Raw genomic sequence first — 24,424 nt, forward strand, 5'->3', positions numbered from 1 at the left:
GCTTGTCTTTTCCTATTCTGTCAGTAAATAAGTAAACATGATTTGAGGTGCAGCAAGGAGAGAGAAAGGCACATGAAAGATGCTAACATATTTATCTTGTTCATGGAAAGATTTGGATCTTGGTAACTCTACATTAAGCTTGGCATTTCAGCGAGGACACAGTGGAGTGGGCCCTAAGCCAGGTTAACCGGCATTTCTACGACACCATTTTAGCATATTTACAATCATGCTTACAATGTGTGTCCTTCTTCCTAACAATTAACCTCATAAGACAATTGTGAGGACAAGAGCTCTGCAAAGAAGTTGCGTTTTCTGTCTCAAACCCATCACAACGTGGGGAGAAGTAGTGGGGGGTGGGAGAGATGACATGTGTCCCCACAGCTGTCTCCCACTACTTTCTTGTTCTTCATCTATCATCAAAAGTGAATGTGTTTCTTGTTCCCTACAAAAGTTATCCTCTCGTTAACTGTTTCTTTTCATGTGGTTCCCTCTACCTAGAACACATGTTTTTCAAAATTACTTTCTGTCTAATGCTACTCTGCCCTGCAGACTCAATTCCAGCTTCACTCACTTCATGAAGCCCTATTTGCACCCAAATTTCTTCAGAAAACACTATCTTCCTCTTCTCACTCTCAGGACACTCAGTCCCCTTCCCACCACATTGGTCACAGCTACCACAAATCCTTAGCACAGGGAGCAGTCAACTTTTTCTATAAAGGGCTAAACTGAATATTTGGGGCTCTGTGTGCCATACACTCTCCACAGCAACTGTTTAACTCTGCCCTTTATAGCAAGAAAGCAGCTATACGCATACAAAGGAGCTTGGCTGAGTTCTAATAAAACTGCAAAAACAGAATGCAGTCTCCTGATCCTTGTTTCCTTCCGCTGGCTTAGCACGGAGATACATGGTAGGGTGGGCAGTAAATATCAGGTTGATTAAATGTTATAAGCAACACCACTAAGGAAAATATGATGCATTAATTGGCTATGTGCTATCATATGATCATATATTGAATACATCCATTATGCGAATATAGCACAATGGCCAGCCCTATCAATTTTTAATAACATCTTATGTGTCCAAGAGGGGAATCATAGGGTTCTGATTAGCTCTACAACCTTAAAGCTTAGACAAAATGATGACATTTTGCCTCGTTGGTTTTCTATTAAAACAGAAATCTGCAGAGTATATGGTTCCATGAAGATTATGGCTGATAGCCAGACCAGATTGTTCCCCACTAAAAGTATCTGGTTTGCATTTTTATATCGAATAAAATCAAGTAAATAACTGCTAGAGCACCACACTACCTCCCTCACTATGTGTTTAGTGTTTTAATAGAAATAAATATATAATCGTAGTAACAAAACTGTCATAGTTGTCACACATTTCATTTTAAGCTCACTTAAAGAAACTGGGATTGAATTCAGGTCCAATTTTCTATTTTCATTTCAAATAGATTTTGACAATATTTGTTGCAGCTCTTACTAGGAAGTTTTCTTAGCCAAAGGATTTCACTGGTTTTCAATTTACCATATAAAAATTATGCAAAATGTAATAAAAATTGTCTATTATTTGGATCGATTCCTATCTTTGACACAAAATGTTCTGTTGCCAGAGCTAAAACATTTAAGCAAGATCGTTGACTGCAACATAAAAAAAAAATATTCACTCTGTCTTGGAAGTGATACAGTTTTCTGGACCACAGACTAGAAAAACCTCAGGCAACTGAAAAAACTACTAAATCTGTTACTTTCCACTGAAAGATCTTCTACCATCTTTTTAAAAAACATACAAAATTATTAATTTCACCTTCTGAATTTCTTCCTCTCCTCTAGGTTCTATTGAATCTAAAAATGGCAAGAAGAAAGGCAAGGTAAAACAAAGAAGGGGAAACAAGGAACAGGGCTAACTAATTATTTACCCACTGGACAAAGGAGTCCCTGAATAATCATCCTGTATGAGGCTGCCGTTTCTACTGAATTTGGCTCTTTTCAAATCTTTTTAGCAATTCCCTTCAATCTATGCAAATTATGCCTTTAGTTAGCAAGTGCTGCTTCCTCATATGAGTGAGAGATTTAACATTGGATTTAATCAGGATCTTCCAGTAAGCCACCAGTTCTGGGCACCTGCACCTTTGGCCTTCTTGAGGACAGAAAATGACGCAACACTCAGAGGTCCCAGCACCTCATGAGGACATAGAGAAAGGATGTTGGAGGCACCATACTGAGTTCTCTCTGGATCCCAAACTTTTTGTCTCCACCCTATCTTTTAAAAAGTCATAATAAATAACATCTACATTCCTGAGTTTTTGTGAAATATAGGATGCATATACAATTTAAGACATTCTAGTAAGTTTTTCAGAGTACAAAGAAAGCAAATAATAAACAGGATTTTCTCTTCCAAGGGACCTTCTACTATTGTGGGTCATTCCATGACAACAGAACAAATAGAAGCCATGGCAGAGAGCACTATGAGTCCAAAGTGTGCTCAGAAATCCATGGAAGACCGCCTGAGGATCCACAGACTGATTTTTTAATTCTTTAATATGACAAAACACAGATTTTTGTTTCTGGCATGATTTACCAATTCATTGATATTCTTCCCATTTGGTGCATCACTAAAAGCAGCACCATTCCTTTCAGATAAGGAGGAGTAAGACGTTTATCTCACAGGGTCATTTCTTCATCTTCTTTGGCTGCAGTCCTTAGCAACTATGTTTAAAATGCCATAACTTAGTGCATGACTATTCCAGAGTCTTCGAGCACTGGTGGATGTAGTAGATCTAAGACATACTTAGAATTGAGTAAATCTGAATCCTACTTGCTGCCTTGAAATATTGCGGGAAGAACACACGGGGCTCCCTTGTCACTTGAAAACCCTGTGCATTTTCCACTGCAGCTAACTTACAATGAGATATTTAATTAGGCCACTGAGAATTTTAAAATTATAATCAAAATCACAACAGGTGTGGTGTGGTGTGGTGCTTAATTTAAATGTTTGGAGATCTACTCTCTTGAATTTTTAAATCTACTATCCTATATTGTTTGCTCTAGGCACTAGGTAGGACAGCAGATCTCTAGAACTTATTCATCTTATATAGCTGTGGCTTTATACCCATTGAACAAGTCCCCATTTCCCCATTCGCATCCCCTGGCAACCACCACTCTGTTTTCTGCTTCTATAAGTTTGACTATTTTAAACACCTCTCATGTTAAGTATCCCTAACACACACACACACACACACACACACACACACAACATACACACATACACATACACACACACACACGCAAAGGGACATAAGGACATGTTTGGAGGCATGGATATGTTCATGACCTTGACTATGGTGATGGCATCATGGATGTATACAAACTCATCAAATTGTATATATTAAATATGTGCAGCTTTTTGGTTTATCAATTATACTTCAATAAAGCCGTAAAAAAAATGTTAGTAAAAATATAGAAAGATCTTCCCCTCCCAAAGTTTTTCAAATTCACTGGAGGACTTCCATTTTTTAAATACTTTTTCTCTGTTTGAAATAATAACATCTCTGTGTACATGAATAAGAAAAATAATGATTCAGTTGTCAAAAAATCAGAATAAAAATCACATAGTTTAAAAAAATACATGAATCATGGGAAACTTCTTTGACAAATAAAACAAGAAAATTTAAAGATGTGCTTTGTCAGTAGAAGAGATAAATTATGGCTGTAACTGAAAAATCTCCAGATGGTGGGAATTTGGCATGCTATTATTCTTTGAAAGTATGTTCCTAGCTAAGGGAATTGAACCAACTTGCTTATTTCATTAATTAAAACGTACTAATTGATAAAAATGAGGACAGTTTCTATTTTCTAAAAGCTACAATATTAAATAATTAGCCTCAATTTATCATTCTTCCTCCACTTCCCACCTTCCCTTGTGGGAGTACATGCTTATGTGTGCCTAAGGACTAAAACATACTCAATACCTCTTAGAACAATTCTGATAAAAGAAAACCAGAGGGCACAGAGGACAGGTAACAAAAGCATGTGAGACTGCAGACCAAACCAAAAGATGACTCAGACACAAGGACAAATGATGATGAAAGAAGGCAAACACAGCAAACACAAACCTCGGAATAACACTGCCTACAGATAAATCATTTGTTTGATGATTACAGAAGTCAATGAAAGGAGTCTTATAAATGGTAAGCTCATAACACTAAGAGCAAAATGTATCAAGAAAAGCTGAGTATTGAAACTGTCACTATTGGTGGGCAAAGGGAACCCGTTATGCTCCTGGTAGGAGAGTATATTGGTACATTTTTTCCAGAGAATATGATTTGCTTGGGCAATTTTTTTATTGAAAAGCTTTAATATATTGGTAGGCATTTAGATGTACATCTAAGAAAGATTTGTGCAAATTTTCTACTGCAAGAATGTAAATGATAGTATTTAGAACTTGAATAAATTAAGAGACGATTTAGATGTCTAACAGAGGAGGGCTGATTAAGTTTGTTTGCCACAATTATACTATGGGATACTATGCAGCAATATCAACAATTCTGCATAAAAATGGTTTTTTTATTTTTTTTTAATGTTTTTAACAAGGAAATACAGTCATTGCGTATTGCTCAACAAATTGGCATGTTAAAAGACTGAGTAAATTATCTAAAACAACAGCTCTGGAGTTGGGTGGCCTGTAATAGAAGTTTGTATAAAAACTTGTACCCCTGGCACTTAGTATGCCAGATGACAAACTATTCAAATTTCCAATTTCTTTTTCTGTAAAAAGAAGAATAATTATACTTCCCACTTCATTGTATCTGGGGCATACATAATATGTATAAGATAATACATTCAATGTTCTTAGCATTTTACCTGTTGGACAAGTGCACATAAATGCTATTTATCAAATAGCATAAATACTTCATTTCTAAAATATATACATGTTTATTGATACTGCCAAGATATGCATATGGTTATAAACCTCAACTTTTTTTTCCTTCTCTGTTTTTTTAAGATTTTATTTCTTTTTATTTATTTATTTGAAGAGAGAGAGAGCAAAAGAGCAGCAGGAGGAGAGGGAGAAGCAGGCTCCCCGCTGAGCAGGGAGCCCCACGAGACGCTTGATCCTAGGACTCTGGCATCACGACCTGAGCCAAAGGCAGACGCTTAACCAGCTGAGTCACCAAGGTGCCCCTCTCTTTGGGGTTAAGTGTGGTTTTTTTGTGTTTGCTTGTTTGTTTGCTTTAACTGCATTCCCTACATGTTTTTCGTGGAACAGTCTTGAGTCAGGAGTTCTGCTGCGGTAACAAACCACCCTACTATGTCAGCTGCTTCAAACAACAAAAGTTTGTTTCTCCCTCATGTTACAGGTCCTTGGTGGGTCAGCAGAGGTTTCTCCAATCATCCTTATTCAGATATCCAGGCTAATGGATCAGTCACCATCTCAAACACTGCAAATCCCCACTGGGGGCCAAGAGAGATGGCAAGTCTCTCACCGCCTCTTAAGCCTCTGCTCCCAAGTGATCCACATCAATTTTGCTCACATTTTTTGGCCAAAGCCAGACACACACTCAGAAGGAGAACCTCAATAAAAATTTAAAAAATGTATTCTTAAGTCAAAAAGAACTTAAAACTAATGTGTACCCTATCATGAGCCATTTCAAGTTTTTGAGCAGAACGTCGGTATGAGACGAGAGAAAGTTGTCCCTTGGCTCCAGTGCCCGGGAGGCAGAAATTAGGATGAATAATTCTGTGTCCAAATCAAGCAGAGGAGAGTAATCTCATTAAATAAAAAGATATTTGTAGGCCATAACGAATAGAAATCAAGGAGCCACAGGATTAACAGCGAATTTAAGAGATTATCTAAATTATTCCCCTGCTTTCAAGACATAATGATCACACTTAGTCATCACCAGCAGAAGCAAGTAATCTAATTTAATTTCCGGTGCACAAATGCCTTCACCTGGCCCCTGAGGTGGACTACGCTGAAGAACTTCAGTACATTCTACCAGGGGAATTTTTTTTCTCGGCCCCAGCTAGCGAGGGGCTGCAGATCTCCGGCTTGAGAACCGATGGGCCTTGTAATTGCTTTCCTCACTCATGTAAGCACAGCTGCAGCTGTCATTCATAAATGGCAAAACTAATCCTTTATAAGTTTTCATATTGGCCATTTGCTTTGAAACATCCAAAGCCAATGAGTTTGCAAAGATAACTCTGTGAGAAAGGAAGGGTCTCTGACCACTGGTCCGAGCACTGGACCGGCTCTCATAAATCCCTGGTCTTCATTCTCAGAATTCTCATATTTTGTTATGATTCCCTGGGAAATCACTCCACTCATCAATACCTCCATTTTCCTGCGAGGAAACTGAAGAAGCTTATTATTTATCTCTAAAGTACTTTAAAAAGCTTACATGAATTATAAAAATAATAAAGTCTTCTAATTCCATACATAATATTCAACGCCTTTTTAACAAAATAAACTTTAAATATGTGCTATTGCTTAAAAATGGTAACTAATACATTAGTGAATCTCTAGAAAGGTAAGAGACAAATATGTGTTTCTCAGAGTTATCAAAGACTGGTATCCACAATAATTAAAATCCACCATAATTTTCTTACCCTAAAACCATATTAAAAAATCGAGGGACAAATAAAAAACAACTGGTAATATATAGAGAGTGATTTTCTATGTTTGAGAGATACTTTATAGGCTTTTCTTATTTTTCCATCATAAATTTGTTATTTTTTAAACAATGAATGAATGAATAACAGTAGTCCGAAGGACACTGATTTTTAATCCTTGTTCCTTTAAAAGCGTGACAGGCTTACTCAAGCTCTCTAATGATGATATTTATTAATGCAGGTAGAATAGTAGTTTCCATGTGGGGCTGCTGGTGAAAAGCGATCAAGTCAGAAATAAAATTTATGAAATGAAAATTTCCTTCTACCCATATCCTAACCTTCTACTTATAATCAGTAGGGATATATAGCAGAATATGGGAAAATAACCTATGATACAAATAATCTTGGGGACTTTGTTTTCTATGTAAAGAAAACTCTAAATAGTCAAAAAGACAAATGGTAACAAATAACAGGAACACTCATGCACTGCTGGTGGGAATTAAAACGGTGCCCGCATTTTAAAGACAGTTTAGGTGTACCTCAAAAAGTTAAACAGAGTTACCATAAGACCCAGCAACTCCATGTATATGTATATACCCAAGGGAAATTAAAACACATACCCACACAAAAATTTATACATGAATGTTCATAGAACATTATTCATGATGGTCAAAAAGCATAAATAACCCAAATGTCTACTAATAGATGAATGGATAAATATATGTGGTATAGCCACACAAATGAATATTATCCAGCCATCAAAAGGAGTGAAGTACATGGATAAATCTTGACAACAGTATGCTAAGTGAAAAAAAGCCAGAAACAAAAAGATCACATATTTTATTATTCCATTCATATGAAATATCCAGATTAGGCAAATCCATGGTGACAGGAAGTAAATCAGTGGTTTCTAGGGGTTGATGGGAGAAGAGAATGGGGAGTGACTGGTAAGGCGCACGGGATTTCTTTTAGTGGTGATGAAAATGCTCTGGGATGAGATAGTGGTGAAGGTTGCATAATTTTATAAATATCCTAAAACCCACTAAGTTGTATACTTTAAAAGAGTGAATTTTATGGTATTTGAATTATATCTCAATAAAAAATTTATTTTTCAAAGAGACAACTGCAACATAAATTTCTGATCTAACATTCAGGTAAAAGGAAGTCTTTCTCTTTTTCCTCTTTCATGAGCAAAATTGGTAATCATTTCAATTACCAGTTCCTCCAAAGGCATATTTCATATTAACTTTGCCATTTCCATGCGAGAGGTGAAAATGCCTTTCTTATTTTGATAAATCAAAAATAATGGAACCAGCTTTCCTTTAGATGAATTCTCCTTTCTCCTCCAATTTGTACTTGATCTGGAACCAAGAGCCCACCCAAGGCTATGTGCCTTCTAAAACAACATAAGCTTATTCAGAGCTGTCTGTTTATAGGATGCTTTTTCAAAAGGCAACAATCTCAATGCAACATTAATGAGTTTCAGAAATGTCAGTGGACAATTAAATGGTCTCATTCAGAAAGTTTTGAGCAAATATCCAAACTTTTTCTTAAAAAAGTATACTGCTGATCCCATTTATCTATTTCACTCACCATCTTCACCGCCCCCTCCCCCCCCAGCAACCACTAGTTTGTTCTCTGTAAGAGTCTGTTTTCTTGTTTGTCTCTTTTTTTTCTTCATTCATTTTCTTTCTTGAACTCCACATATAAGTGAAATCATACGGTATTTGTCTTTCTCTATTTCATCTAGCATTATACCCTTTAGATGCATCCATGTTGTTGCAAATGGCAAAATTTCATTCTTTTTTATGGCTGAGTAATATTCTATTTTGTATATACACCACATCTTCTCTGTCCATTCATCTATTGATGAATGCTTAGGTTGCTTTCATATCTTGGCTATTGTAAATAATGCTGTAATAAACATAGGCATGGATACCTCTTTTCGAATTAACATTTTCATATTCTTTGTATAAATACCCAGTAATGGAATTACTGGATCATATAATTACATTTTTAATTTTTTAGATTTTTAATTAAATTTCTGTTTTCCACAGTGGCTGTACCAATTTGCATTCCCATCCACAGTACACACAGGTTCCTTTTCTCCACATCCTTGCCTACACTTGTCATTTCTTGTCTTTTTATTCTAGCCATTCTGCTACGTGTAAGGTGACACCTCATTGTGGTTTTGATTTGCATTTCTCTGATGATTGAGCATCTTTTCATATATCTGTTGGCCATTTGTATATTTTCTTTGGAAAAATGTCTATTCAGATACTCTGCCCATTTTTTAATCAAACTATTTATGGGTTTTTGTTTGGTTCTGTTTTTTATTTTTTGCTTTTTTTTTGGTGTTGAGAGGTATAAGTTCTTTATATATTTTGGATACTAACCCCTTATGGATCTATCATTTGCAAATATCTTCTCCCCTTCAGTAGGTTGCCTTTTTCTTTTGTTTGTTTCCTTTGCTGTGCAAAACTGTTTTTTTTTTAATGTAGCATTGAACTGACCTGAACTAAACTGAAATTGAACAGATCTCAAAGCTAAACTGATGGTATGAGTAAGAGTGAGAGAGAGAGAGAGAGAGAGAGTGTGTGCGTGCACACGCAGGACAGAGAAGGAGATAGAGAGAGATTATATTTCTCCATGTACTACCAGTAATGGAAACTGGATGTACTGTCAGTTCTAAAAAGACTAATCTTTCCTTACTGAGGCATCTCAGCTATCTGTTAAATAAGATATATGTGAACTGAATGCATTTGACTCACTCATAAGATTAGGAGGTGGGGACGCAGCCTGAGAGCCCTCACTTACCCCTTCCAGAGCAAGGCAGATCGGAGCTTCCTTGGCACTTCCTGATGCTCTCCTCTGCTGACAGTGGGCAGGAACGTGGGTGCTCACACTTTTTCCCATACCAGCCTACTTTGCAGTCACATCTTCCACAATTACACTGCCCATGACCTTCACAATGAGAGTGTAAAAAAATATGAAAAAATAGACAATGAGGTCAGAATTAGTTTTCATTTCAATAGTGCATATCACAAATGAGCCAGGATCTTAACACCATATTAAACACTAAAGTGAAGGCACATTTATCTCAAGTTCTTAAATATCTGATTTACATTGATTGATCATGAGGGGTAAAGAAAAGCAACTACTCCTGATAAGATAAATGGGTTCGTAGGGCTATAAACGTGAATCCATCAAAATCCAGGTGCACGTGATTATATTGGTCTGCTGGGGCCTAAATGGAGTATTTGATGGATTTAGTAATTAATTCATGTGGAGGAGAGCCATAGGAAACTGAAAACAATTTGCTGTTGAAACAGGTCTTACCTTGTGGAGACCTTCACACTTTTCATTACCTTTTTTTCTATATACTACATACTTAGCCTAGGGACTCTTAGCCTAAAACCAATAACCTCTGTGGAGTTCACATTCCCTGAGGATCAATGTAGGATACACAAAAGAGGTCAGGAAAGATATCAAACTTCTTTACACATGGTCACAGAGCCTATAACGAATTGTGATGAGTAGTGATATGGTTTAGCAAAAAAATGGCCTATGTCATCAATCAAATAAACGGGTTCAAATCCTGGTCCTGCTATCTATAAAGTAGATACGTCAACATCTCCGAGGTTTAGTTTCTTCATTTTTGAATAAGATAATAATATATTATCTATCACATTTATCAGGAAGTCCATAATATATTTTAAAATGCGACATAAAAGTGAGTTATTGTTATTTTTATTCGAGTCCACATACATAAACAAGTAGGAATAGAAAGAAAAGCAAGAAAGCTGAGCTTTTCTTAATTCCTAATCAACATTCAGATAGTCATTATTACAGATGCAGGACACTGTGGATTTCTATAATTGCTGCAAAAATGCATGACATTTTTTTATTTTACGTAGGCTCCACACCAAACGTGGATCCCAATGTGGGGCCCGCATTCTTGATCCTGAAATCAAGACCTGAGCTGAGATCAAGAATTGAATGCTCAACCGACTGAGCCACACAGGTGCCCCAAAAATGCATGAAAAAATTTTAAAGGAAGTGGAATTTTATTTTCTTGAAGTAAACTGAGTATGATGCTAATGGATGAAAATCTCCATTTTTTGTTTTGTCTTTGGCATCTGATATTAACATAATTCATACAATATGGAAACTGTTCTTCAGTACAAACTAGCCCTATTTTATCAAGTGTCCCTGAGGTTTGGGGGCAGATATCTATCTTTTGACTTGGAGGAACTGGACAATTCACATATCGGGAAGCTTTTCACCATCTATTAACCTGGTTCTTCATGAAATAGATCATAAAATTATAGGTCAAAGTAGAGTGAGATATTAGGGATCAGTGAATCCAAATTTTATATTTAACGCTATGTTCAATTCAACATACATTTATTGATCCCTTACTATGCAACAGAGTCTAAACAACAAATTCCTGTCACCATTAATACTCTGCTTCGAGCTCATCATTTTAAAGGAAAAGAAAACTGTGTTTGCTAATAAATATGTATGACATGTCAATGTGATCATTGAAACCTTTAAATATAAGAGTTTTTATTATACTAGTTTAACTTATTGGCAATTATATGTCAGAGGTTGTTTGGCTTTGTGGCTTTTTGCTAACTTCCCAGAAGTTCCTACCCTCCTTCTCCATCCTCATGTAATTTAGAGCAAGATTTCCAAACAGAGCTACATTGCAAAGACATAGATATATAACAACTCTAAAACAGATTTCAACATTTCAAGTACAATAAATTTGGCTGTTTATAGAAGCCAATGGCTTTGAAATTCTTGGAGACAAGAGGTCTCATTCCTAGGACAGTTAGATCTACAAGGATACCGGACAAAGCACAGAACATGCTGCCATTGGTGAGAGACTAGTTGATACTTTTAACAAGAACAGTGAAAAACAGTTATACTGAAGGGGGGGGGAAAGCTTTACTTTTAAAAGTTGCAAACAGCTCTGAACATTAGAAGAAAATATTCAGTAGGCAAGGATGCCAAGCAGTCCCTGACTACCCAGGACACCGCCACACACACCCAGCGTGCAGTCCTGGTCCCCAGGCATGGAATGAAGCAGGAGCCTGTGCACAGGGAGAGCAGTGACTGAAGGCAGAACGTTCTCAACTTCTGTGGTTGTAATATAGGCTTCAGCTCAGCCATTAGTTCCTATCTCAGGTTCATTCCCATGCCAACATTTCAAACAAAACTCATGGTGGAGTGAAACGAATTCATGAAGACTGTCAGAAGTTATGAAGAAGATTTTTAGAGTTAAGATCTGGTCCCACTAATAACAAAAGAAGTCAGAGGAATTGTGGATGCCTTGACACATTTTGGGGGGGGAAAATGTAGCTGCTCTAGAGCTAGAAGAAATCTCAGAAAGTCTCTCGCCATTATGCTCCAGATTCACTCTCTGTTTTCTGTCGTACTGGTTTCCTCACTCGATTTTTAATCTCTATGCTTTCCTCCCTACAGTCATGCCTTTTTTCTATCTCTTCACTATTTCTGTGTTCTGATACAGTCAGTAGGGGGAAAAGCAGCCTATGCGGTCCTACACCTCTATTTCCTGTGTGTTTAGCGCAGCATCATGAACATTCTCAAGAATCAGTCCTATAAATTTGTGCGTCACCTCTAGGCATTGCCAGCTCCAAGCATGGCTGGGAAGAACACATACAATGTGTCCCTCACTTTTACCACATGTGTGATGAGCCCTAACCTCCTGTGCCTTCTGCCTCAGCCTCAGCCTTCACCCGATCAAAGTCCCCTCGATAGCCCCACTGTAGTCCATTGCTTAGGCACTGGAATAAATTGATGAGACCGTGTCACTGCTGTGACTGGCTGCAGAATGAAAGATTTTGCCTCTAAATAGGAAAGTGTCACAGTGGGAGAATATTATTTAGGTCAGGATGGCCACCGATCCTCTCAAATCACCCGCTTAGGAGTCTCCTCTACACTCTGCCCTCTGAAGTCAACATCCATTGAACAAGTTTGGGCTGAGGAAAGAAGGGTTATTAAAATATGAATGACCTAAGTCAACCATCTATAATGAATGAAATTCCTGAGAGTCAGTGAATGCATGGCAACCACTTTAAATGGTGATAGGAGGGATATAGACTGTTTCTTAAGGGTTTTATTGTTTTGGGAAAGTAGAAATACCTAAATCAAATGTCCCAGTGAGGATCACAGAGAAGCAAACGTGAAAGCAATAAAGAAAGTTTAAATAATTCTAGTCTAATAGGATTAGGTTAAAACATAAACATAACTTTTACTTTTAACTTTAAATTTTACTTTTACTTCCATGGTAATGAAGATTATAGCCTCCATCTTTCAATAACTCTAAATCACGTGTTCAAGTATATTTCAGAACATTACAGATCTCACTTTAAATGAAACTGTACCTTTTCCATAAAATCCTTTATGATATTTCATCAGTGGAGTTAGGAAATCACTTAAAATGCATGGTATTGATATCAGATTGTGAAGCTGGTATTGAGCCTTTCAGGGAAGACGGGAAGTCATAAAATGAAATTGCAATTTCTCTCCTGGAGTTACTAGTTTCTCAATTTCAGTATAAAAGTTATGCCAAAGAGAAAGAAAAGGGATCATTTTATAGGGATAAAATGAAGAAGATGAAAATGCTTGGTGTTGATATATAAAAAAGAGTTTAGAAATGATAAGATCTGTTTAGCATGAAAATCCTTTCAACTGCCGTAATATACTATAGCAAGTCTTTTCCAAACAAATAGTGAAAGATGCATAAGAGAAGAAATTAGGAGATCTGTGTCCTTAGTCTAAATACGTCACTAGTCCACCTTTCTGGCCCTCATCTCATTTTATCTTTAAAATGACAGAATTAGAAGAAGTGAATTTTACCACACTGAAATTTCATACTTCCATGCTAGTTTGTCAGATAGATAGATAGATAGATAGATATGGCCTCCAGGTGTTAATTTCATTGCTTCTAACAAGTATGCCTTCAAACTCTGTAGGCAGAGGATCAACAAATACAGAATGTTGTTGTTTATCCCTGATAGGAAACATGTGAAGAATGCACATTAGAGAATAGCTTTCAGAAGACCTATGACCTGCATTAAACACAAACACACACACACACACACACACACACACAGAGCAATGGAAGAACAACATGGTGCCCACATAATGGGATCGCAGCCCAATCTATACCACATGGGCAAGCAGTTGGCAACATGGCTAGACACCCAGTAGCACCATGGCCATGGCCATGCTGGGCATGTGGAGCTTTAAAGGCTCTCAGGCCATTACAGGAGAGGGTGATGATACCAAAACTTATTTTTTCTTTGTAATCATTGTGCTCTTTGGAGCGAAGTCATCTCAGAAATATCAATCCAGGACGAATGTAGTTGCTCCATTCCAGACAAACATTCTTCTGCTCTAGAAGATATTCTTTCTTTTAAAATGATCAAAACTTCTCTTGAACTGGAATCTGACTTTTACAATTAGCTTCTTATGAAGTAAGATGAGGACCATTAATAGGAAAAGTTTGGGGGAATAAATTAGATCTAACTAGTACTTGTTATTTAAAAAAAAAAAACCCATTTGATATATTTATTTGATTTTTCTTTCAAGACAATGCAAACTGAATGTATTTAATCATGTCCTTCGGTTTCTTTCCATAATGCTTTGGTAATCCACCATGATAAATTCCCACACACAATATGGTCCTATCAAATGATTACATTTTCCAAATTAGTGGAATGCTAAGCCAGGACCAACTTTCTATTTTCACCATCTTGATAGGCAGGCCAAGTTGAAAAATAAAGTTCAAGGTCACACTGTGGCATATTTTAGCAGTTACGGGTTTTGGGGAAATAGACCAGAGTATAAATAGCCATCAGTAATAGAAGTTATTTCAGGACCAGGAAGTAAACTCAGTGGAGCAGCTCATAGAACAGCAGTAACAAACAGAGCCCCTGGTACAGTTCGGGATGGTTGGTCATGCCCTGGTCATTATAGTTACACTCAAATTTTGTTAACAGTAATGGTCTGAGGTGTTGTATATGTACGTGTATCTGAGTGTGCACTTGAATTATATATGTGTATGGATGAGTTGGCGCGCACACACACACACACACACACACTAAGTGGATGATGAACAACAAATAGGAATGAAAGAAGAAACAAATAAAACTGATTTATTTGGGAGCAGGGAGCAGGTTTTAAAATACTTGTGTCATCTGTATCCACAATGTAATAGGCACAAATATTTATATTTTAGCGCATTATTGAATAGATGAGTGGACTCAGTGGGAATGAATGAAAACAATGAGAATGTCAATTAAAAGAGCAACTTCAACCAACTCACCGGGAGATTTCCCTGGGACTCAAATAAGAAAAACACCCTGAGGATGGCAAGAATGGGAGCGAAATATAAAGCTGCACTTCATCTGAGCCTTCTTATATCCCAGGCTTGCATAAATCACTAGAGAACATTGACATAGTTGGGTTACTTCCATCTCCTAACACAGAGACACTAACATCCTCAACAGTCAGCTGCGTGGCGTCCTTCCCGTGGTGCAACTCCGACAGACAATTAAGAAAATTGTGAAGACTAATAAATCACTTAACAGAACGTCTAGAATTCGACAGATTTCCTGAGAATGAAGAAATCCCAGAGATGGGTGGCCTGCCCCAGATCATAACGACATTCAGAGAAGCTTTGTTTTATAAGAATTGTGAGCATCCAGAGGACAGTTCTTCCTTACCAAAATAAAGTAAAATTGAAGAAGTTTGTTTGCATCACTTGGAGATCAAATTACATGAGTACTTAGGTTCTGTATGTGTTTCCAGGTGACACTTAATGGCTGTGTGAACTCTGTCAAGTTACTTAATTTTTCTGAACCTGTGCTTCCTCTCCTGTTAAAATGCAGATAATAACGTCTCCCCCTCTGAGTGAGGGTGAACATAAAATGGAACGAGAGGTGTGAAATGGGCTAAAAGAGTGGGGTCTTGTCTTGTTGTCTGAACCACAGCCTCTTGCTCCATCCCTTCTTCCCACTGCCACGGGTCCGCCCCCCCCCCCAGTGCGGAGACCACAAGTAGAGGGTTAAGCACTCTTCTCTAAACTCCTCCCACGATAAACCTGACCTACCACAGCCATAACGACCCAACAGCTTCACTTTCCCTGAAATCTCCTAGGATAGGGAGGAATGGAAAATGTGAGAAAGAGGAAACGAGGGGCAGAAGGAAGAAGAGAGGGAAGAGAGGAAGTGGAGAATTTCAGCTTCCAAGGAGGCCTCCTGTGGACCTTTACCTGCCCAACCTAGAGTGGCAACTCTGAGTCCAAGTGACACGCAGTAGGAATTGTGAGCTTATAATAAAAGGATTGAAGTGTTAACTGAAGTTCATTGCCCGTCTTCACTGCATGACCCCTCTCCCTCACCGTGAGACAGAACAGCACACGCGACCCTGAGTGGTCACTATCACGTAGCTATTCTGAATGTTTCAACCCCACTCCAAAATCAAGATCACAGGTTTATCAACGAAGAACATACCCTATGTAAAACAAACAAACAAAAACCCAAACAATAACCAAAACCAAAACCAAAAACAGTATATCAGCAAGTCACAAACTTGTATTTTTTATATAGCCTGATTATCTCCTTCATTTTCCCATTTAAAATTGTATGAATTCATGTTTTATCTCACAGTCTTAAAATGGAATTCTTAAATGACATTTCCTGAACCCTGCTATAGTCTTAATTACCTACTCTCGGGCTCTTAACTTCTCATGTTCAGCCCTGACCCTTCAGACTCACATATTCAACGGGCTGAAAAAAAAAAAAAAAAAAAGCAACTTTGGATTGCCATTGGTCCTTTAGGCTCAATACCTAGAAATGAATTTGCCAACTTCCTTTTACATTCCCTGTTTCGGTAAATGGCACCCAGACAACCAGACTGGAAACCCGTGAGTGTAGCACTTCGCTGCCTAAAACCATCATTAGTTCCCCATTACCTTTGGAATAGAGTCTGGTTCTGCAGCAAGGTAAAAAGACCTCTAGTTCTGTTTCTCACCAGCTTTACCTTTTGTCACTCGTGCATTCTGGTGATAACTAAACTGATTCTAGTCCCCGGCACAGATCACACACTTCTATTCTCTTTGCCTAGGACGTGCCTCTCATCTCTTTTTACCTGCGAGCCTACCTTTTAGGTAAGAAGCCCATGCTCGACATTCTCTACACCATTTACTTATTCAGTTTGTTTGCTGCTCTCCAGTCCCAATGGGATGTAAACTCCATCAGAGGAGGGATGTGATCTGTCGTGTTCGTTGCTATGTCCCCAGCATCAATGGCCAGATGAGCAACAAATCCACGACTCTGAAAACCTCTCATACCACAGTTTATTAAAATTTCATGTTTAGATGGCAGTTTTGTCATTGTTGTTTTGTTCTGGTTTTGGGTTTTTTGTTTTGTTTTGTTTGTTTTGTTTGTTTTGCTAAACAGTACATTTTTTGAGGGTAGAATCTATGAATTTTTGTATTTTTAGACCCTAATATCTTACGTAGACCCTAATATCTTATGTAGTGCCTCTAGCACAGTTGGCTCCTGATAAAGGTTTGTCCAAGTAAACTGAAGTTTAAACATTTTTTTCAGTGAAGAAAGAACCTTTGTATTTCTTCGGATTCATAGACCTTGTTAACATCGTGATCCTGTCTCTTTGCTGTGAGGCCTTGAGCAGTTTATGGAACTTTCCTGAGCCTCACTACCCCCGTTTGTAAAATGAGAAGAAACAGATTCCCCACCTCGTAGAGTTTTACAAAAAAATAAATGCCACAATCTGGAAAGTGCTTAGCACGGTGTCTGGCACAGAGAGCCACCCAAGAGTTAGCGGCTGTCTCATTTCCATGGTGTCAATAATAACCCTCAGATATAATGAATAACAGGAAAATCTGGAAAGGGCAACCCCTCAAGAGAAGGGTGTTCACGGAATGTTCAGGAAGTTCTCCCAAGCATGAGGGATCGTCGGGAGAAGGAAGCTCTTCTGCAGTGGGAAGTTTTAGCAGCAGGCTCCCCTCCTCGGGGCCAGAGAAGCTTCCACAGCTGCATAATCGGGATTAAATAGGGCAGCTCTTTATCTCCCTTTGCTGGCAAGCCTTCAAGAGACAGTGGAGTTTCCTATCTACTTACACACCCATCTAGCAGTCCAGCTTTAAAAGATGTATATGCAGATGTCTCTGTCTCCTGGGTGGTCAAATATAACCGGACTGAAAATCCGTAACTCCAGCTTTTGCTCAATGACACTTTTCCAGATAAATCTGACCACCTTCTTTTTCCCTTTCCGCCCTGAGAGGTCCTGGCAGGGGGTGTTTTTCCACTGCACTTAAAACCGCAAGCTCCCTAAAGCCGAAGATCGATTGTGTTTGTCCCCTTCACTGCTGGAACCGAAAGCCAGGATGCTGTCCAGACCCTGGTGAACGGTATCTGCTCTATAAATGTTTATGGAACAAAATCTTTGAATCCACTTATTGATATTTAATCCCACACTAGTCTGCAGAATAATCTTAGGATATAAATTATGCCAAGGACTTAAGGCATGAAAATATCCAGGAGAACTGTGTTATGCGAAGTTGTGTAATACATGAGCGTAGCTGTTCTCATGGTCCCCATCCTGGACACTGTCATTGGTCTGCTGGTTCTGTATGTTCAGAGCTGAGCAACAGATATCTGGGGGAGGCAGTTCTCCTTGGTGAGGAGTTAGACTAGTTCTAAGAAAGTGAGGCCCTTTCATCTCTGGTCTTTGCCAACGTGTAAATTCTCTGAAGGTTTTCCAAGGTATTCACGGGAGCGCTGTGACTATCAAATGCTTTCCAATGCACAGATTCAGTTCATTCATTCATTCATCATTCATGAATTTATTTTGGGAGAGGCAGCGTGTGAGTGGGGGGGCGCCGAGGGAGAGGGAAAGAGAACCACAAGTAAGCTAAGTAAGCTCCACACCCAGCACAGAGCCTAACACGGGACTCGATCTCATGACCCTGAGATCATGACCTGAGCTGAAACCAAGAGACGGATGCTTAACCGACTGAGCCACCCAGGGGCCCCACAGATTTGGATCTTTTACAGTTTCTGTGAGAATCAGAATCAGGCTTGAAAATAAGAAAACGAATATATATATTTTTTATTTTATTTTTTATTTTTTTTACTTAAAAACAGGAATGAGGAAAGCAACGTACCTGAACAGAAGTCATCAGAGTATCTGTCATAGACAGCCCTACAGTCCCTCTCGTCACACTCACAGGTGTCCCCGTGAATATCTCCCCAGTCTCCGGTTGGGTCAACATCGTGGCAAGAACACTCGCCACACACACAAGTCCCTAAGTAAGAAAAAAAAATTGTATATGGTTTTAGGGAAGAAAGCATCTGACACATTGCTTTTTAAAACCTTTTGCTTACTGTGTATTTGGAAAATACATATACTGGAGAAAAAAAATTCTACCAAGGAAAAACACCATCTAAAGTGGACAGTAGAGATTCTTTAATAAACAAAAGTTAGTATCCGAGTCTATAGTTGTGTGGGGTTGTGGGACGTGCCGTTAGCACGATTCTGGCTTCTCTCTAAAATAATATCAAAACAAGAACACGAGATAGAATCCTTGTCATCAAGAAACTTGCCGTCTATTTGACAAAAAAGAAAGCTAACGAAAGACTGTAGGGTCATGCACCGAAATGCAAAAGGTGGTTATATCTGAATGTTTAAAATGTATTTTAAAATATCCATATCTGTATTTTAGAAAACAAATACACGTGGCTCTCCTAATAGTGTAATTGTTGCAGGGGCAGGGGGTGAGGATGGGTATGTGCCAAAGTGGGTCCAGCGTGAAACTGAATGAGCCATTTGGGCAATGTAGGACATGCATTCTGTCCCCGATGAGCTCTGTCTACCACGGAGGCTTTTCTGGCCTTGGAGATGGGCTAACGAGGAGGATGAGGTAGGTTTGTGCAGGGATTGGTGTCTCTCTCCTGGCCCGGAAGCAATGATGGGGAAGAGCGCTGGGGGAAACATGGCAGGTACCTTCCAGGGGAAATAAAAGGACTCACGGCCGTGCTTCCCCCGCTCGGACTCGCCTTCAGGAACCCCTGAGTCTCACTGCTAACCAGCCTCGTTCAGGCATGGTGCTTTCCTTTCCGCCCTTGGCGGATCTCCAGATCGGACAGCTCGCGGGAAAGGGGAGGCAGGAGGCGAGACTGCAGAGAGGGGGCGAGTCGTGTGTGTTTCTGAAGGACCTCTGTCTGTCTCTCGGAGCCCACCGGCTGCAGAACCCGGCCCTGCTCCACGGCCCAAGCATTTCCACTTCTCTCTTCACTCCTTGCAACACCTAGCTGCTTGCTTCCCACGGGAACACAGCACAAGCTGCATACCCTGACAGCATGATGGTGACCACTGACCCTACTGTATTAATGAAAAAGGGACTCAGGCAGCAACACATCCTTATATAGTAAAGGAAAACATAACATGAATGAGTATGATGATCTACAGTCAGACCGATTCTGCATAAATTAAAAAGAGGACTTTCCTTTATGATTTTTGCTCCAAGTTCAGGCCTTTTCCTTTCCTTGCTCTGCTTACAGAAATGTGGCCCATTTTACTCTTCCATGTCAATGTTTTCTGCCGATTTTTCAAAAGATAGAATCGGTTGTGTGTTAAGGTCTTCTGTGGAAGCAGGATCTATTAAGAAGTACCATTCGTTTATAGACATGAGAAAAAGAGTTTTCCAACTTTCTAGATTTTTATAATTTTATAGAAGGAAAAATGGTCACTTATTTATATCATGAGGTCGGCAAGGAACAGTCCCGCATGGTCCTCTTTTACTTACAGTACAGCTAATAAGGGAAAAAATGACAAATATTTTCAAGGGTTTTTAAAAAGTGTTAAAAACTGATTTGACTTGATATCAACACAGTTAATTCATGTTAAATTACATTTTAGCAATACTAATATATTCTTAAAGTTCACGTTGGAGGTCAGCGTCAATTTTCTATGGCTACCTGACACGTCGTTTCTGTATCTCTTCAATATCATTTTTATTATTGCAGATAAAAGTGAAGCCACTCCAGATCAATTCTGAATGACAACCAAGCCTTCGATTTACTCATAATGAAGACAAGAGAGTTTCTTAAATGCTCTCTAGACATTAGATGCTCATGCTGGAGATGGTTCTGTTAGTGAAGAGACACTCAGCAGAAGTATCTACAAGAATTGCCTTTTAGCTGTCTTGTGCTATTTCTGGATGGCCGCCAAAGAAATTACAGTCCCTACATTAACAATGGGTTCAGTGAAGCTTAAACTATAGCAACTTTCTTATCCTTCTGTTTTTTTACTCAATAAAAAAATGAGAGAGAAGATTGTTGGTATAGTATGGACTTACATCGAAGTCAAACACCATAAAAGACAACTTCCTCCCATAGTGAAGGAAATCCAGAGAAAAGGAGTGTTAACAATTAAGAGCTTTGTTCCCCCCCCCCCCCCCCCCCCCCCCCCCCCCCCCCCCCCCCTAGTAATGTGAATGAATGACACACCTCTGTTACTGCAGATTTTGCCATCTGGAGATGTGCATCTTCGCTTGCTCTCCCAGGGGGTGATATCACACTGGAACTCACATTTATCTCCATGCCAACCAGACCCGCAATAACAGTTTCCACAGTAACACTTTCCATGGCCTTTACCCAAAATGAATTTTATAGAGTGAGGGGAAAAAAAGCAACTTTTAAAAGCAAAATTAACTTTCTACCTCTTCATGATCATTTTTGCCTTTTGAAATAAAATCTACCTGCTTGACAGTCCCTGCTTAAAATAATCAAGTTACAGATTTGCACATACCCATGTAATTATACACGCAAAGAAAGCCAAAGTGTCCTCTAACTTGTCCTAGCCAGGTAGCTGATTAAAATGAAAGAAATTTAAAGAAATGACATGAAAGACTGTGAAAGCCCGTCTACTACCTTCCGATCTCAAAGGTACGGCATCCAAGTCAAATGTATGTAAGCATTCCTTCAGAGGGTATTTCTGGAATTAGTCATCCAAGTATTTCATTTGAAATCAACCACTGAGAAACCAGGGGTACATATTTACTTGGATGCACAGTATTAATGACTGAACCATTTCTTAAATCAGGGGACATATTTCATCTTTCCATTCAAATGTGTCCCACAGTCTGCTGTGCTCCACCACGAGGAAAAGAGGTTTTCTGTTAAATCAGTGTTTAGTCCTCCTTTAGGCCAATAAACTATCATGGACCCTTGGCCTCCCAATCAAATCCCCCTCCTATTTGTCAAGGGGGCAGAAATGATAGGGAGGGGTGCCCCAGAACATTTTGTGTTCTGAAGCCACCACACCCCTCTGGCTCCTGCCTCTTATGAAACCTTACCCTGCTCACTTGTACCTACTTCCCAGCAACCCCTCATGAGCTGTCACATCCTGGCTTTCTGCACCCCTACTGAGCAATCCTTCTGCCTCCCAGAAGGTGGCAATTCTATGGGCCTCAAGTCAGTTGCCACGTTTTCTCTCTAAATGAGCTGTAATTTTGATTTCCATGGAAAACCTCCTATTAACCTAACAGTCAATGATCGTTTCTACAACAAGTTTTCATTTTAATTTGTTCACGTAGGCAAATGTAAGGGCTATCTAATGATTTCTCCAGTGATAAAATATAAAGGCTATACATTTTATTTATGAACTCAAAAACATCTCTCCTGTACCCACACAAAATACATCCTGGGGCTGTCTCCTCAGGAACTTACACTGGAACACAGCGAGACAACTGTGTATTAAAACCTTTTCTGGAAGTCAATTTTTTTTTAATTTTTTTTAAGACTTGATTAACTTTTTAAACTAGAATTTATTTCCTCTGTAATTCTAGGAAATTTATGTAAGGTGCTGCATACGTAAGCATTACCATGACATTAACAAATAATCCCAAATCTACATTCTTCATACCCAAATTCTTTGTATATTTATAAAACTCAAAATTGAATTAGGGTTTTACTAAAACATCACTGAGATACAGGTGAGTAAGGAAAGAAGAATCATGTCAAACTACATTTGTACGTAGATACAAAAAATTAAGCAGATATCCTCACAACCCAAATGAAAATATTGTTAACAAGCCACATGTGGATAATTGAGATAAAATACAAGCTTGGGGCAATACACACTGCACACAATAAATATCACTCTTTGCTTTGTATAAACTGATGGAGCGAGAAAATCTCCTTTTAAACTGTTCCACTGATGGGCTGTAGAGTCACCTCTCAACAGATTGGTTTCATGCGAATGACATGCAGAAAGACCTAGAATCCCAGCCAAAGTCACCCTCAGAGGATATTTACTGGAGTGCTGAAGTGTGTGGTCAGAGACTTTGCACCATGAAATTGCTTAAGCCTCAAACAAGTGGAAATGGTTAGTGGCAGGGTTGGGAGTCAAACGTTTCCTGTTGTGTTGCGTCAAGTTAAATGTTTACATTTACACATGCAAACAGACCTCGCTTTGGCGGTGTGCATCAGAACCCACTGGCCCCAAGCGTGTTCCCTATCTCTTTTTTGGTCCATCCTAATTGGAAATGAAACATCAGGAGGATAGATACATAATATTTGTAGGTGGATTTACCTAACTCTTCTAATTATTTTGGATTGGGTCCATTAACAGAATTGTCTGAGCAGCATCTAGCTTAGGTCATTGCCTTGAAAAACGTAACTTTTTGTATTTGTCTGTTTTATCTTGGTGCGTTGTACAGCAAGGAAACCAGAGGGAACCAAGCTGACCTAAAATAAGAATATCTGGATGACCGCAAGAACTGAAGCTACAATTTGTTTTTGTAAACAGAGGGAGAGCTTGTCCTCCTAAGTTAGTGACCCTTTCTCTGTGGCTCTCTGGTTCCTCCTGCCCCATTTGTCCCTGATCCTCCCAGGGAAAATTCTCTTCTGAAATCACCCATTCTGCATGCAGAATAGGATTCCATGCATTGGAATCTTGTCGGAGATAAATGAAATAAACAATTGCTTATTAGTGGAGAGATGAGGCCAGCGGTAACCAGGCTGGAGCGTTTACATTTATGTAAACTGAAGGGATTCTCACTGCTCCCTCCTTTTCCTCTCCTGTGCTAGTCATGGGTGCAAAGAGAAACTCTGGGAACATGCTTGCAGATAGGTAAGCAGAAGGGAAGGATACTCTGGGTGATGAGGAGGGGCTCTTCTCATGGAGCTCCAGACCCCGGGGCACTGATACAACGCTCCATGGGCGGGGTCAAGGGCTCAGTCTTTGGTGTCCGACAGACAAGAGTCTAAATTCCAATACTATTGCTGGAATGACCCTGGGTGCATTACCCAACGAATGTGAAGAACTTAGTACAGTCCTTGGCGCTAGGAAGTGTGGCACATGCAATAAATGCTTCACTAGAAAAATGGATTGAGTCATGGTGTTAGAAATACCCTAGAAAGACAAAAAAGATCATGAAAAATGTTAATCTAAGTATGGGGTGGGGAGGGACAGATTCTAGGCTAGTGATCCTTTCGGCCTCCAATGTCTCCAATGGGACATGAAACTATTTAAAGTCTTATGATTTAGCAAGGGAAAATAGAATGAAATTAACACATGCAATTGAGGGACTGGGAGAAAAGAGACAACATAAAAGTGCTGCATGAAGCAGGGAAGATGAAGTACTGGTAGGATCACTCTGGAACCACACAGTTGGTCGGTTGCTATAATGATCGGGCTCTCCCCTGGGAACAGTCTGATTTTGCATTTAAAAAGTACCAGTCTA

At 39.0% G+C, this 24,424-nt stretch overlaps 1 protein-coding gene across 1 annotated transcript in view; it reads right to left on the reverse strand.

Annotated features, from left to right (window-relative positions):
- Positions 1-24,424, reverse strand: part of ITGBL1 (integrin subunit beta like 1) — a 205,320-nt gene that overhangs the window by 84,705 nt on the left and 96,191 nt on the right. Inside the window, exons 5-7 of the mRNA XM_025874718.2 lie at positions 21,186-21,326; positions 18,842-18,982; positions 9,433-9,579 (exon numbers count right to left, since the gene is read on the reverse strand). Coding sequence (XP_025730503.1) covers positions 9,433-9,579; positions 18,842-18,982; positions 21,186-21,326 — 429 coding nt within the window. The remainder of the gene's footprint in view (positions 1-9,432; positions 9,580-18,841; positions 18,983-21,185; positions 21,327-24,424) is intronic.

The sequence above is a fragment of the Callorhinus ursinus genome, unplaced genomic scaffold (assembly GCF_003265705.2).
Source record: "Callorhinus ursinus isolate GAN/ISIS: 27379988/994484 unplaced genomic scaffold, GSC_fseal_2.0 scaffold7, whole genome shotgun sequence".
Classification (NCBI taxonomy): Eukaryota; Metazoa; Chordata; class Mammalia; order Carnivora; family Otariidae; genus Callorhinus; species Callorhinus ursinus.